Consider the following 15,595-nt stretch of genomic DNA (forward strand, 5'->3'; position numbering starts at 1 on the left):
CTTTCTAGTCACATCCTCAAAAAACTCGATAAGGTTTGTAAGGCATGACCTACCCCTCACAAAGCCGTGTTGACTGTATTTGATCAAGCCATGCTCTTCCAGATGGTCATAAATCTTATCCCTCAGAATCCTTTCTAACACCTTGCAGACGACAGACGTGAGACTTACCGGTCTATAATTGCCGGGGATTTCCCTATTTCCTTTCTTGAAGAGAGGAATTACATTTGCCTCTCTCCAGTCCTCAGGTACGACTCCAGTGGAGAGCGAGGATGCAAAGATCTTCGCAAGTGCGAAGCAATTGCATTTCTCGCTTCCCAAAGCAGCCGAGGACAAATCTGATCCGGGCCTGGCGACTTGTCAATCTTAATGTTTGACAAAATTTTCAGCACATCAGCTTCCTCTATCTCTATCCATTCCAGCATGCACACCTGCTCTTCAAAGGTTTCATTCACTACAAAGTTGGTTTCTTTCGTAAAGACAGAAGCAAAAAACTCATTTAGGGCTTCCCCTACCTCCTCAGGCTCCACACACAAGTTCCCTATGCTATCCCTGATCGGCCCTACTCTTTCTTTGACCATTCTCTTATTCCTCACGTAAGTGTAAAATGCCTTTGTGTTTTCCCGGATTCCTTCTGCCAAGCCTTTCTCGTGCCCCCTCCTGGCTCTCCTCAGACCATTTTTGAGCTCCTTCTTTGCCTGCATGTAATCCTCTCTAGCTGAACTTGACCCTAGCTTCCTCCACCTTATGTAAGCTACCTTCTTCCTTTTCACTAGAAGCTCCACCGCTCTCGTCATCCAAGGTTCCTTAATCTTACCCCTTCTTGCCTGTCTCAGAGGGACATATTTACTCATCACTCCCAACAACTGTTCCTTAAACCATCTCCACATGTCTATAGTTCCCTTACCATGGAACAACTGCTCCCAGTCCATGCTTCCTAACTCATGTCTAATCGCATCATAGTTTCCTCTTCCCCAATTAAATATCCTCCCATTCTGCCTAATCCTCTCCTTCTCCATAGCTATGTAAAATGTGAGGCAGTTATGGTCACTATCACCAAAATGCTCCCCCACCACAAGATCTGATACCTGCCCCGGCTCGTTTCCGAGCACCAAGTCTAGAATGGCCTCTCCCCTCGTCGGCCTGTCAACGTACTGCGTTAGGAAACCCTCCTGAACACACCTTACAAAAACAGCTCCATTCAAATCTTCTGCTCGAAGGAGGTTCCAATCAATATTAGGAAAGTTAAAGTCACCCATTACAACAACCCTACTGCGTCCACACTTTTCCAAAATCTGTCGACCTATGCTTTCTTCAATCTCCCTGCTGCTATTGGGGGGCCTGTAGTAAACCCCTAACGAGGTGACTACTCCCTTGCTGTTCCTAATTTCCACCCATACTGACTCAGTAGGCAGATCTTCCTCGACAAAGGAAGCTTCTGTAGCTGTGATGTAGCTGTGACCATTCCTGGAAGTGCTGAGGTTACCACTAAGTATTGTCCGTCTCAACTGCTCCCCTCACCTGGCCCCTGAGCTAAACCACCACCAGTCACCTCTGTCTCTCTTACTGTAGGATGAAGGTATGATCAGAATGGGGAGTAAAATCAGGTTGGTGCATTGCAAAGTGCCCAAATTGGAATAAACATGTGGTTTTCTAGCCATGATCTTACTGAACAGGACAGTAGATTCCAGAGGATCCTTACTCTACTTCTCAGGTGTTCTCCAACTCACTTAATTTTTAAAGTAAAGTTAAGGCACACATCTGGAGCAGGATGGGACTTGAACCAAGCCTCCAGGCTCACACCACCACCATGTTGCAACTGCCCGAACCACTTACTTTTAAACCAAATGGCCTGTGAAACAATTAGGATATTTTAACATTGACCATTTTACAACATTGGGCCAGAATTTCCGGCAAGAAATGTGAGGCGATTAATTGAAGCTTGATGTTATTAACATGCAAATTGTCCAAGAACCTGTGGTGAGGATAGACACAGTGTGAGGTTTTGATGAGTTGCTCAGTAATTTGTATCTCTCCATTATTAGCACCAGCTTGTCCTCCTGAGAGCTACACAGGGTGATCTGATTAAAGTCTTCAAGCTATTAACGAGAAAAGCCAGAGTGGATAAATTTAAACTATTCCCACTGGTTGGGGATTCTAGAACTAGGGGCATGGCCTGAGAATTAGGGCCAGAGCGTTCAGGAGAGATGTTAGGAAGCACTTCGACACACAAAGGATGGAAGAGGTTTGGAACTCTCTTCCTCAAACAGCAATAAATGCTGGATTAGTTGTTAATTTTATATCTGAGAGCAATAGATTTTTGTTATGCGAAGGTATTAAGGGATTATGGGCCAAAGGCAGGGCGAGACTCCAGACCTCATTCAATGGCGGAACAGGCTCGAGGGGCTGAATGGCCTACTTCTGTTCTCAGGTTCATGACGTTTCTACATTTGAATATTAATTGCTCATTAAACACATCACAGAGAAATGGATTAGATTCCCTACAGTGTGGAAACAGGCCCTTTGGTCCAACAAGTCCACACCGCCCCTTGAAGCATCCCACCCAGACCCATCCCCCTATCGCCCACACACCCCTGAACACTACGGGCAATTTAGCATGGCCAATCCACCTAGCCTGCACATCTTTGGGCTGTGGGAAGAAATCCACGCAGGCACGCGGAGAATGTATAAACTCCACACAGACAGTCGCCCGAGGCTGGAATCAAACCCGGGTCCCTGGCACTGTGAGGCTGCAGTGCTAACCAATATTTAACACTGTAAGTACCTTCATAACAAAGCGATTTATATCACTGCAGTGCTGATTAATCCTTCTGCCCAGAATGGGAGTAGATGAGTGGCACAGTGACTGGATAGCACTGCTGCCTGACAGGGACTCGGGTTCAATCCCACCCTCAGGCGACCGTCTGTGCAGAGTTTGCACGTTCTTCCCGTTCTGCGTGGGTTTCCTCTGGGCGCTCCGGTTTCCTCCCACATTCCAAAGATGTGCAGTCTAGGTGGATCAGCCACGCTAAATTGCCCGTAGTGTTCAAAGATGTGCAGGCTAGGATGGGTTGGCCACAGGAAATGCAGGATTATAGGATGACAGTATGGGCCTGGCTGAGACATTCTTCAGAGGGTCAATCTGGACTTGATGGACCCAATGGACTGCTTTGTCACTGTAGGGAAAGATTTAAAAGGAGACTAAGGGGCACCTTGTTCACACAGAGGGTGGTGTGTGTATGGAATGAGCTGCCAGAGGAAGTGGTGGAGGCTGGTACAGTTACAACATTTAAAGGGTATCTGGATGGGTACATGAATAGGAAGGGTTCAGAGGGATATGGGCTAAATGCTTTCAAATGGGACTAGATTAATATAGGAAATCTGGCCAGCATTAACAAGTTGGGCCGAAGGGTCTGTTTCCATGCTGTACATCTCTATGACTCTAAATCCACACCCATGTGGTTGACTCTTACCTAACCACCCCCCGGCAAAGGTCAGAAGCCACCTGTCCGTGTGGTGTAACTGTTAAACCATTCCTGCGAAACTCATACTCCACCAAACAGAAAACAGCATAAGGTCTCTTCAGAAAACAGACCCAGCTCCCCACAGTCAATCACACAATTCAGGGGAAGGTAGGGCATAGAAAAGTACAGCACAGTACAGGCCCTTCGGCCCATGATGTTGTGCCGTGGAATAATCCTAATCCAAAAATAAAATAACCTAACCTACATTCCCCTCAATTCACTGCTGTCCATGTGATGGCCAATAGATGCTGGCTAGGAATGCTGACCTCTTCTCACTATTTATGGTCAGCTAGTCATGTGTGTTCAAAAAGGAATCGACGTTTAGATTGATATTGATAGAAACTGTGTAGAGATGTGTAGACGGTGGGAATCTGAGTCTAGCTGAATAGTCCATTCTATTGTTATGAGAGGGAAATAGTAACAAGCTACACTCGTTCAAACACAGCGACTTTACTCCAAACAAATTACTGTCTGGTCTCTCCATTTCATGCACACACTAGCAAAACAATTCCAACAGTCGCTTAAATGTCACTAATGACTCCGCTTCCACGACTGCCACTGGCAAAGTATTCCATGCGCTCACAACTCTCTGGGTGAAGAACCTCCCTCTGACGTCTCCTCTATACCTTCCTCCTAACACCTTAAAACTATGACCCCTCGTGGCAGTCAATCCTGCCCTGGGGAAAAGTCTCTGGCTATCGACTCTATCCATGCCTCTCATTACCTTGTACACCTAAGGTAGCTGAGTGGTTCTGTGATTAGACTAATGTTCCAGGAATATGAACTTCAATCCTATCAAGGGAGCATTGATTGTTTAAGCTCAAGTAATTGATGCAATCGATAATGATTAGTAAATGTCTGGAAAAATCCATTTGGTTCACTGTGAATATTCAGGACAGGACAGGGTCTGATTCATATGTAACTCCAGTCCCAGAGGAGCTCAGTTTTTCTCTGCATTGATCCAGCAATGATCCACTCAGACTCACCATTGCCTGCTGAAGGACAGTTCAAGATGGCCAATAGATGCTGGCTAGGAATGCTCACAACTCCAGAGCTATCTTAAACACAAAGGAACGATCCAGAGTGCCTGATCATGCCAGGAGTGTTTTGTCTTTTTGGCACACATTCTTGTGGCTTAATGCTTGTCAAAACTGTTCAAGGTTTGGAGGGTAAAAATGCTTTGTCATAAAGCACTCACTCACCACGAGACCTCTTCTCACTATTTATGGTCAGCTAGTCATGTGTGTTCAAAAAGGAATCGACGTTTAGATTGATATTGATAGAAACTGTGTAGAGATGTGTAGACGGTGGGAATCTGAGTCTAGCTGAATCGTCCATTCTATTGTTATGAGAGGGAAATAGTAACAAGCTACACTCGTTCAAACACAGCGACTTTACTCCAAACAAATTACTGTCTGGTCTCTCCATTTCATGCACACACTAGCAAAACAATTCCAATAGCTTGTCCATCTATTTTTTACTTCCACATGGTTTACTATATTATTTGCTTATGGACACACTTCCCCATCACCACTCCTTCAAGGACCAATTGCCTGCTAAATAAAAACCAAAAGAACCACGGATGCTGTAAATCAGGAACAAAAACAGAATTTGCTGGAAAAGCTCAGCAGGTCTGGCAGCATCTGAGAAGAAAAAATCGGAGTTAACATTTCAGGTCCGGAGACCCTTCCTCAGAACTGATGGTGGCTGGGAAAACGTCAGGTTATATGCAGAAAATAGGGAGGTGGATGGGGTAGGGAGTAAACAACAGGATAGAGCCCAAAGAGAGAGAAAGACAGTTGGACAGACAAAGGAGTTGCTAACAATCAGGCTGGGAGGGTGAGCAGTTGTTAATGGGGACTGTTAGTGACTAACAACAGGGGGTATGTAATGGCAGGCTGTGTGTGGTAACAAGGCCTGGTGTGTGGGGGGCGGTGGGGGGGGGTGGGGTGGCGGAGGGTTGTGACATGAGAGAGTTTAAAGGCCCTAAAATTATTGAATTCAATATTGAGTCCGGAGGGCTGTAGGGTCCCCAAGCGAAAAATGAGGTGTTGTTCTTCCAGCTTGCGTTGGGCTTCGCTGGAACACCGCAGCAAGCCAGAGACAGAGATGTTGGCCAGGGAGCAGGGTGGTGCATTGAAGTGACAGGCAACAGGTAGTTCACAGTCTTTTCTTTGAACACAGGCCTATTTTGTAGAATCTCTCCTCATAATCTAACCCCTGAAGTCCAGGTATCACCCTTGTAAACCTACATTGTCCTCCCTCCAAGGCCAATCTATCCTTCCCAAGCTGTAGTGCCCAGATCTGCTCCAAGTGGGTTCTAACCGAGGTTTTGTATAACTGCAGCATAATGTCTGCATCCCTGCAGTCCAGTCTTCTCAATGTAAAGTTCAACATTTCATTAGCTGTCTTGAATACTTTGTGCACCTCTTTGGGACATTTTAAAGGGTACTGCATCTGTATCCTCAAGTCTCTTTGGGCACGCACTGTATTTAACTTCATTGCATTCTGACGGTACCGTGAACTATCCTTTTTCAGTTTAGAAATAAGAAACAGAAGATCGTGTGACAATATTTCAAACAGAAAGGGATGTGTCTTTCCCCTTGTTCTGACCAATATCTTTCTTTTAAAAGTACCAGATTATCTAGTCAGCATCATGTCGAGATTATAGCAAAGTCAGCTACGTGGGCCTCAAACAAGTTCCCTGATTGGGGCTATTAATCTGGTCCAATCAGGGAGCTCTGGCTGACAGACACGAGCAGGAGTGACAGAGAAACTGTTCACTCAGGGCTGGCTTTGAGGGACCAGGATCAATGTCAAGGCTGTCCATGTGTAAATAAGGTGTGACTTGGTGACAGAATACCAATCTGTGTGGAGTTATTTCACATCGTATTGTGTTCCTCACTGGTTCAACTACGTTAGGGTAACGAAAGACTTGCATTTATACAGTGCCTTTTACAACCTCATTTATCTTCCATGGTGGCTTACAGCCAATGAATTTCTTTTGAGATTTAGCCACTGCTCTCGGGGTTGACGTATGCACTGCAAGATCCAACAAACAGCAATGTGAAAATGGGAAAAGTGGCGTTCACTGGACAGTACTGTTCCTCCTGTTTACTATTGTATTCATTCGATACAGACAAGCACAAACCAGGGAATTTCACAAAAGTGATAATGGGAACTGCAGATGCTGGAGAATCCAAGATAACAAAATGTGAGGCTGGATGAACACAGCAGGCCCAGCAGCATCTCAGGAGCACAAAAGCTGACGTTTCGGGCCTAGACCCTTCATCAGATGAAACGTCAGCTTTTGTGCTCCTGAGATGCTGCTGGGCCTGCTGTGTTCATCCAGCCTCACATTTTATTATCTCAATTTCACAAAAGGTTGAGTTGTTCTCCCCAGTTTCATGTTCTTATCTGGGGTAGATTTCTACCCTAATGAACTTGTCCCAAATGAGACAAACTCACACATGGTGCCATGTGTAGGGTACTTTTTGAACAATGGCCAGGAGACAGTGGCCTAATAACCTCTCTGTGAGACCCTGCGGGGCTACAACCGACTGATGTTATTGTGTTTTGTTTCCCCCGGATCTATGAGGGTGTTGTCCCATCTCATGCGGCCTGGGCTTATTGTGTATCGGCCTATCTGTCTGGGTCATACCTGAGGCTACAGTGTAGAAGTGAAAACTGCACTTAACCATCCCTCACCTCTTTCAGCCTTGATATTGAAGGCCACATTGCAAAGCAGAAAGTCATCGAGATTCCTTCGAGAGCATCTTCCAAACCCACAAGTACTAGCATCTAGAAGGACAAGGGCAGCAGGTACATGGGAATGCCACAAACCTCAAGCTCCCCTCCAAAACACTCACCATCCTGACTTGGAAATTTATTGCCGTTCCTTCACTGTCGCTGGGTCAAAATCCTGGAATTCCCTCCCTAAGGGTGTCATTGGCGTCCCTCCACCTCATTAATTGCTGCAGTGTGACATGGCTCATCACCGTCACTTACTTAAAGGTGATTAGGAATGGTCAATAACTGCTTGGACAATCCAGCAATGTCCACACTGTGAAAACTAATATACAAACAAATTCCCTGGGCAGTCATTGGAGACAATCTGTGTCATGTGAGTTGGGGAGGGCAGAAGGTTACCAGGCCACACAGTACTGCAATCCGATGCTCCATTCAGTGCCAAACTCTTCATGTAACTGGGTGCCTGTGTCTGTCATATATCTGTCCTGATATAGGTGACATTTTTTGCACAAATACTAGGGAAATATATTGTGTGACATATCGCCTGAAGCCAAGCAAAGTGTGTGAAGGGTGTTTGCAAAATTTTAAGCTGAGCTGCTTGGTAAAACCAGCATAAAAATGGGACAAGAAGCTTTAGAATCGTTCTTCAGACAACATTCTCCGTGTTAATCGAGGGCCAATTTACAATGTGGAGCACTTCCTCTCAGTAGAGACAGGTACAGCAGGTGTCGCACACAGAAATAAAATGTAGCTACACTTCCTGGCACTGGAATTTGTGCCAAGAGGGTGGGAAACATTTCAAGAGGAGGGGGGAAGCGGGCAGAAGTCTCATTCTGTCCTTTTGAGAGATTACAGAATCCCTGCAGTATGGAGGCTGGCCATTCAGCCCAACAAGTCCAGACCAACCTCTGAAGAGCATCCCACACAGACCTGCACTCCCCCAACTCTATTGCCGCCACCTTGCATTTCCCATGGCGAACCCTCCTTGCCTACAAACCCACAGACTATTTAGCACCTAACTTGCACATCTTTGGACTGTGGGGGGAAACGGAGTAAACCTGCTCAGACAGCCGCCCAAGAGTGGAATCGAAGCCACGTCCCTGGTGTTGTGAGGCAGCAGTGCTCACCACTGAATCAACACATCGGCAGAAAATGCAGGGTCTACAAAACCTCTGCTCAACAATCCCAGCCTTTACTTGAGGTCAGCAGATGCCAGACTTTAGTTACCGATTACTAGAAACTCGCTGCGTTAGTTTCACTTTGCCCAGTTGGAGTATCGGTGGTAACCTGCACATATTTGAAGCACATTTCCAAACTTTCTGTGGTAGCCCATTAGTTGAAGACTCACAAAGACACCGTGGAATTTTCTTGGAGAAATGAAGTAAAAAACACAGCGAAGGATGGAAACATCTTAATTTAATGTAAAATCAAATTAGGAAACAAAAGACTTCCATGAATAAATTAAGCAATTTACATGGACTATGTGCTGATACATTTAAACACAGAATTATTTTTTACAACCTCCAATATGGATTAATGAAGTCACCAGTTTCTCTCAATATTCCACAACTCAGATTTTTTTGACATTAAATTTGTTTTTTGTGTTCCATTTTCTTAAAAAATTAATTTCTTTAACAAACTATTTTGCACCAATATTTACATCTGACTGCATCGCTTCTTCGCTGAAGCTGCAGCTAGGTGCTAAGCGGGGTGTCTAAGTTATTTGTCTGATTGCTCCTTTTTATTTGTGGCTTAACACAATGCAACGTTTTCGATCGCGCTGACTGAGACCGGAGTACCAACCTGTGGGTAATCACACATCCTACATTGCAGTGACCAGGCCAGCTAGTTCAAAGAGGAGTAATAAAGCAAAATAATTAACTTTGGTTGAAACAGCTTGTTTGCCAACAAAACTTAAAAATCAATTCAGAAAAGGTACACAGCTCAACTTTTCAGCTCTGATATTCAGTTTATAATCTTGCCAGATCCGGTGACAGCCTCTTTCTGAAGGGTATAAAGGGCTTCATTCAGATGGAGTTGGGTCTCCTCAAGCTGGTTCCTAATAGTCATGGGCATCAAAAGGTTTGAGTTATAAGGAGAGGTCAGATAGGCTTGGGGCTTGGAGCAACTGAGGCAGACAGTTGCAGACGCTTATGAAATCATGAGGGTCGCTGATAAAGTGAATGGCTTTTCCCCAGTGTAGGGGAGTCCAAAATTGAGGGGCATAGGTTTAAGATAAGAGGGAAAAGATATGAAAGCAATCTAAAGGGGAACTTTTTCACACAAAGAGTTGGTACATATATAGAATGAGCTGCCAGAGGACGTGGTAGAGGTGGGTACAATTAAAACATTTGGATAGAATCCCTACAATGTGGAATCAAGCCCTTTGACCCAACAAGTCCACAGTGAACCTCACAGCCTACCACCCAGACCCATCCCCCTATAACCCACCTAACCTATATCTCCCTGAACACTACAGGCAATTTAGCATGGCTAATCCACCTAGCCTGCACATCTTTGGGCTGTGGGAGGAAACCGGAGCACCCGGAGGAAACCCACACAGACACAGGGAGAACATGCAAACTCCACACAGACAGTTGTTGGAATTGAACCTGGGTCCCTGGTGCTGTGAGGCAGCAGTGCCACCCAAAATTGTACATGGCACATGGTACATGGTATATTGATTGGTACATGGATAAAAGATTTAAAAGGGATATGGGCCAAATGCAGGCAAATGGGGATAGTTCAGTTTAGGAAACCTGGTCAGCATGTGCGAGTTGGGCCGAATGGTCTGTTTCCACGCTGTGTGACTCTATGACTCTATCACATTGAAGCAAATCATATAATCTCGTGCGGAAGGTTTGTGTGTGACCAGGAGAATGCACATTCTGTGGTACACGGAGGATTATTTGTCTGGGCCTGGCCCTGAGCCTTCATGAATTGAACCTTATGAGCAGAGTGCGTGAGAATTAGATTGAGGTTGCTCAATCTCAGAGCAGCACTTCGCAACATGTGGAAATCGTTTTCTCTTTTAAATTGCTGACAGGAAGTAGAATGGGAGAGTGTAACCATGGCAATTCTGTCCCAGCCACTGCTGAGAAACTCTCCAGCTCTGCTGTTGTGCTTATTACCGCGGGCCGGCCATTTTAACAGGCTGTCACATCGATAGGAGAGTGGTTTCACTGGCCCATGGAAGCCTGGTTAACTGGGCAGGGGGAGGTTAAAGGTGAAGGGGCTATTGTTCCACATTTGAGACAGACAATTGGTCACCTCGCCTCAAATAAGGGGACAAGTTGAGAACACGGGGCTTCCATTGTCACTCCAGGGATTGAACCCTTGCTGTTGGCATCGCTCTGCTTTGTAAACCAGCCACCCAAGCTATTCAATCCCCAAGTAGAACATATACTCAAAAAAGCACCTACATGGATTTAACTGTCTACTCGAGCAGGTGATATTTGCTCAGTAATGCTGCTGGATTCTCTCCATGTTGACCAGTGGACAATGGCGTTGGATAGAGAGTGGGCATCCGGCCCTATAAGGTCCTCTCCTGTTTTAGGAGAAAGCTCACGGCCAAGTTTCTTCCTACTGACCAAAGGATAGTTCACCCAGTCACAGCAAAACACATGGGTCTTTGCTATGACTCTGCATAACCCCGCACTCAGAGCAAGGAGATGTTTTTGGGAACACGTATATCTTTAAGCATCTGGGTGGATTATTTGATGATAATGGGAACTGCAGATGCTGGAGAATCCAAGATAATGAAATGTGAGGATGGATGAACACAGCAGGCCCAGCAGCATCTCAGGAGCACAAAAGCTGACGTTTCGGGCCTAGGCTTATCTGATGAAGGGTCTAGGCCCGAAACGTCAGCTTTTGTGCTCCTGAGATGCTGCTGGGCCTGCTGTGTTCATCCAGCCTCACATTTCATTATCTTGGGTGGATTATTTATTGGGAGGAGGCGCATGTGGAATGGAAAAGTAGAAAGAGACCAAACAGCCCTTCAGGGTTTACTCCACCCTTCAACAAGATGATAGCTGACCTCTGATCTTTATCCAACTCTCACCCAGCTACCATAAATCTCGTTCCTTCTGAGTTTAAAACAGATATTGAACCCATTCAAGTGATCTATCCCCGGTCCCCTCGGGGTGGGGCAGTTCAGGAGTCCAAAGATTCACAGCCCTCTCACTTACTGCTTATCTCCATTGAAAAGGATGGGTCCCTTGCCCTCAGGACAATGGCCTCCAGTTCTGGAATCTCGAAAAGAAAGCCCTATTGTGCCCTGTATCCTACGCTTTGCAATGAGGTCTGCTCTCCTTCCTTCAAACTATAGGGAGGGTAGGCCCAATCTACATAATCATCTTCTTAAAACAGGAAACAGTAGAGTCAAACTTAACTGCGTGTCCTCAAAGTCAACACTGACTTTCCCTAAGTCAGGAGAAAAACTGCAAGCAGTCACCCGGGCAGTGGTTCTCTAAAACCCTACTAAAGGGCAAAAGACTTTCCTATTGTACTCCGAACCCTCACCCACAAAAGCCAACATACTACGCTCCTACGCAGCTACTGGTATCGGCCGTGTGCTGCATTTATTTTTGTGTTTCACGTACAAAGACACCCAAATCTTCCTTAACACAAATATCCAGTATTTTACTACTTTCAAAGAAAATTCTGGGTTTTGTGCTCTTCTCCCTATTGCATGACAGTGGGACCTGGATGGGGCTGTTCCATAATTAAGGTTCAACAGCGTGCAGACTGCAGGTTATGGTCGAGAACCAGGCATCTACCACACTGGATTGCTGTAAGAACTCAACTATTTCTTGAAGGCCTTTGCGAAAGGGATGGTGCCAGCAGCCCAGCCTGGTTGCTATCAGCCCCATGTGACTCCAGGCCACACGGAGGCAGCTTGATTTTAACATACCTCCAGGCAGCCAAAGACAATCTGCCAGTGAGACCAAGAACGAACATCGCAACACTTCTCCCCGTTCATACAGTCCACACTGCCTTCCCCTGCACACCCTAAACCTGTCCATAGAGGAACCCACCCCACCCCCTCAGTATCTGCAACTGCCCAATCTCCGAAACCCCCTCCGGGTCTTGCACACCCGCACACAATTCCCCTGGTTCCTGCCCCATCCCCACTGCAGCCTGTATCTGTAACTGCCAGACACAAAGCCCCATTAGCCTGTCATGATCTGAGGTGTGATGATGGGAAAATAAAGCTCGTTCACACTGTGCAAACAGAGGGATGACCCATCAGTTCAAACCACACCCTCTTCTGAGGGGGGCCAGCATCGTACCTCTCTTGGGGAAGATGATTTTAAGGAATTATTTTTCCTCCTCGTCCTTTCTCCAATACAGAATAATCTCTGCAAGTGCTAGTAAAATGGCTGGTGTGCACATTATAATCAAGCCAACAGTTCTCGTGCTGGCTGATACAAGGACAGGAATCGCTGCAAAAACTCAGCAGGTCTGCCAGCATCTGTGGAAAGAAAACAGAGTTAACTCTTCGGGTCCAGTTCTCTCCACAGATGCTACCAGACCTGCTGAGTTTCTCCAGCATTTTCCGTTTATGCTTCTGATTTCCAGCATCCGCAGTTCTTTTTGTTTTCTTTTGTGGCTGGAATTCAGCTCCAAGAGACACTCCACGCTGCACCACGGGTGTAAAGTGTCCATATGTCGAAGCGTGTAAAATATATTTACTATCTTGATCGGCCATTTGGCAGCAACGCTCCACAGACATGTCAGTTTTAGCACAAACTCACCACTGTGTCTGCCCTGCCCATTTGCAGCAGCCTGTCTTTTATCAGGAGATTCCCGCTGGGTTACATAGGAACAAGAGGAGGCCATTCAGCCCCTCAAGCTTGGTCTGCTCAAGGACGTGACAATGCTCAGTTGATAAAAGGTCAAGGGTTTGCTCTCGACTCCCGTTTTGTGCTTCACCGTTTTTAAGCTCAGTGGGCTCTCTATAAAATCTCGCCTTCGACTGATATCCAAAAACAGAGTGAAGAATATACTAAAAGCCAAGCCATTATTTACAGTTGGTAAATGCTTTCCACGTACAGTCGGATTCTGGATTGGCGAAATAGAAAAAGGGGGTCTTCGGACAAGACCTGAGTCAGCCTCCTGTGGTGGACTTCCCTTAAACACTGACACTTTCTTATTATTTATTTGTTGGACATGGGCATCGCTGGCCGGATCCACCATCTGGTGCCCTGTCCCCAGTTGCCCCTCGAGAAGGTGGTGGTGAGCTTCCTTCTTGAACCGCTGCAGTCCATACTCCCAATGCCCTTACGGAGGGAACTCCAGGATTCTGACCCAGCGACAGGGAAGGAATGGCGATATATTTCCAAGTCAGGATGGTGAGTGGCTCGGAGGGGAACGAGCAAGGGGATGGTGCTCCCATGTGTCTGCTGCCTGTCTGGATGGGAGGCGGTGTTGGGTTTGGAAGGTGCTGCCTGAGGATCTTTGGTGAACTTCTGAGGTAGATGTTGCGGCACCGTAGCTGGGAGGCGCGGCACCCCCCACACTCGCCCGCTTCCCTCACACCGAGCTCTCGTCCGGTTTCTCCACCAGCTGGGCGTGCTTGCGTTTCTCCAGCATCTTGCTGAGCTCCTCGGTGAAGGAGTGGTAATGGGGCAGACCAGGCTCCATCTCGTTGGCCTGCCGCAGCAGGACGTACGAGTTACCGTTCATTTTCCTCAACACGTGCGGCAGGCCGTTGGGGGTGACCGAAGTCGGAGGGGGAGAGTCGTGGGGGAGGGGCAGTGGGGGAGGAGGCGGAGGAGGTGGGGGGAGCAGCTCCCCGCTGCCTGGGCCCCTGTGGTAGGCCGACGTCGCCCCTTCGCCCGGGATGATCTTCAGGAGGCGCTCTCCGCCATAAGGCCGACCAGCGTCCCCGTCCTCGGCTTTCCCGGTGCACGAGCCCGAAACATGCTGCAGCTCCACCAGCGACGAGCTGGGCAACCGGACGCTGTAATCGCCCCTCTTGGAGGGCCAGCAGAACAGGTAGATGGACAGAGTGGTCAGGACGAGGGTGAGAGCAGCCAGGGCGGCGATGATGATGAGATAGACGAACTCGCGGCCCTTAGAGATCAGCCGCTGAGGGGAGGATGGCTGAGGGATGGGTGTGACTGCAGAGCTATCCCCAACACTGATATTATGTAAGGCTACCACATAGTGTACTCCATTCTCCTCAGCAAAGCATCTGTACTGCCCTTCATCAGTGGGCTGCACGTCCTTGATCACCAGAGAGCCATCCTTCAGGCAATAATGTTTCCCATCATTCCCCAGCACCTCCTCTTCATTGACTTTCCACCTCGTGGTGGCGACGTTCGAACTGAGGATGCACTGTAGGAAGACATCTGTCCCTTTCTGCACCCATCTGTTCTTCGCTTCCAAAGGAACTGCAGAGAAAGAGAGGACACAGTTACTGGGATGATCACTCCATCGGGGGCATATCATTATTACTGCATGTAGTTACAGCGACAGAGACATATTTCTATCCAAACGCTGTCATAGAAGTAGTGAACATTACCAGAGAAAGACTCAGATTCCACGTCATTACCTGCTGTTTGGCTGATAGCTACGGTTTTATGTTAGCCTGTCAGAGTGGATCACCATTCAGGCCAATGGCAGAGACTGGGCAAAAGCTAAGATAGTTGAATTTCAGGAAGAATCGAAAAATCAAGGATCGACTCTTGTAGGTTCAAGGCCCTGAGCTGGGCCAACTCTCTGGATCTCGCACATAGGTCAAAGCCCCTCCACAATTCTCATTTCCCGTTGCCATGATCTTGCTCATGCTACAGCACCATTAACTGGCACCAATCATTTCCAGCCTCTGATCACGATGCTGTTCTGGAGTATCTCTCCCAATCCTGTTGCCACTTACATTAAACAGAGCTGTTTCTTTATCCAGCGTCTATATCAGTTAGGGCAGTTAAGTGCAAATTAATTTTCTGTGCTACTTCAGCGATAACGGGGCTTTCTCTCAAATAGCAAGCTATCTTCCACCACGTCTGAAGTAATCAAATATAGTCCTCTCCGTCACACGACACAGAAGCCAGTCAGAGTACCTCACCTCCTGGCATCCCAAAGCCAGTCCACCATCTACATGGCACAAGTCAGGAGTGTGATGGAACACTCCCCATTTGCCTGGATGGGTGCAGCCCCCCAACAACACCCAAGAAGCTTAACACCATCCAGGATAAAGCAGCTGCTTGATTGGCACTACATCCACAAATATCCCACTCCCCCCACCACCGACGCTTAGTAACAGCAGTGTGTATTATCTACAAGGTGCACTGCAGAAATTCACCAAAGATCCTGTG

The 15,595-nt window shown here is 47.0% G+C and overlaps 1 protein-coding gene across 1 annotated transcript in view; it reads right to left on the minus strand.

Annotated features, from left to right (window-relative positions):
- Positions 1-11,157: 11,157 nt before the first annotated feature.
- sema4gb (sema domain, immunoglobulin domain (Ig), transmembrane domain (TM) and short cytoplasmic domain, (semaphorin) 4Gb) overlaps positions 11,158-15,595 on the minus strand; it is a 199,131-nt gene continuing 194,693 nt past the window's right edge. Inside the window, exon 15 of the mRNA XM_048550687.2 lies at positions 11,158-14,671. Within this exon, the coding sequence (XP_048406644.1) occupies positions 13,809-14,671 (863 nt within the window). The 3' untranslated portion in view covers positions 11,158-13,808. The remainder of the gene's footprint in view (positions 14,672-15,595) is intronic.

This window comes from Stegostoma tigrinum, chromosome 20 (genome assembly GCF_030684315.1).
Source record: "Stegostoma tigrinum isolate sSteTig4 chromosome 20, sSteTig4.hap1, whole genome shotgun sequence".
Taxonomy (NCBI): Eukaryota; Metazoa; Chordata; class Chondrichthyes; order Orectolobiformes; family Stegostomatidae; genus Stegostoma; species Stegostoma tigrinum.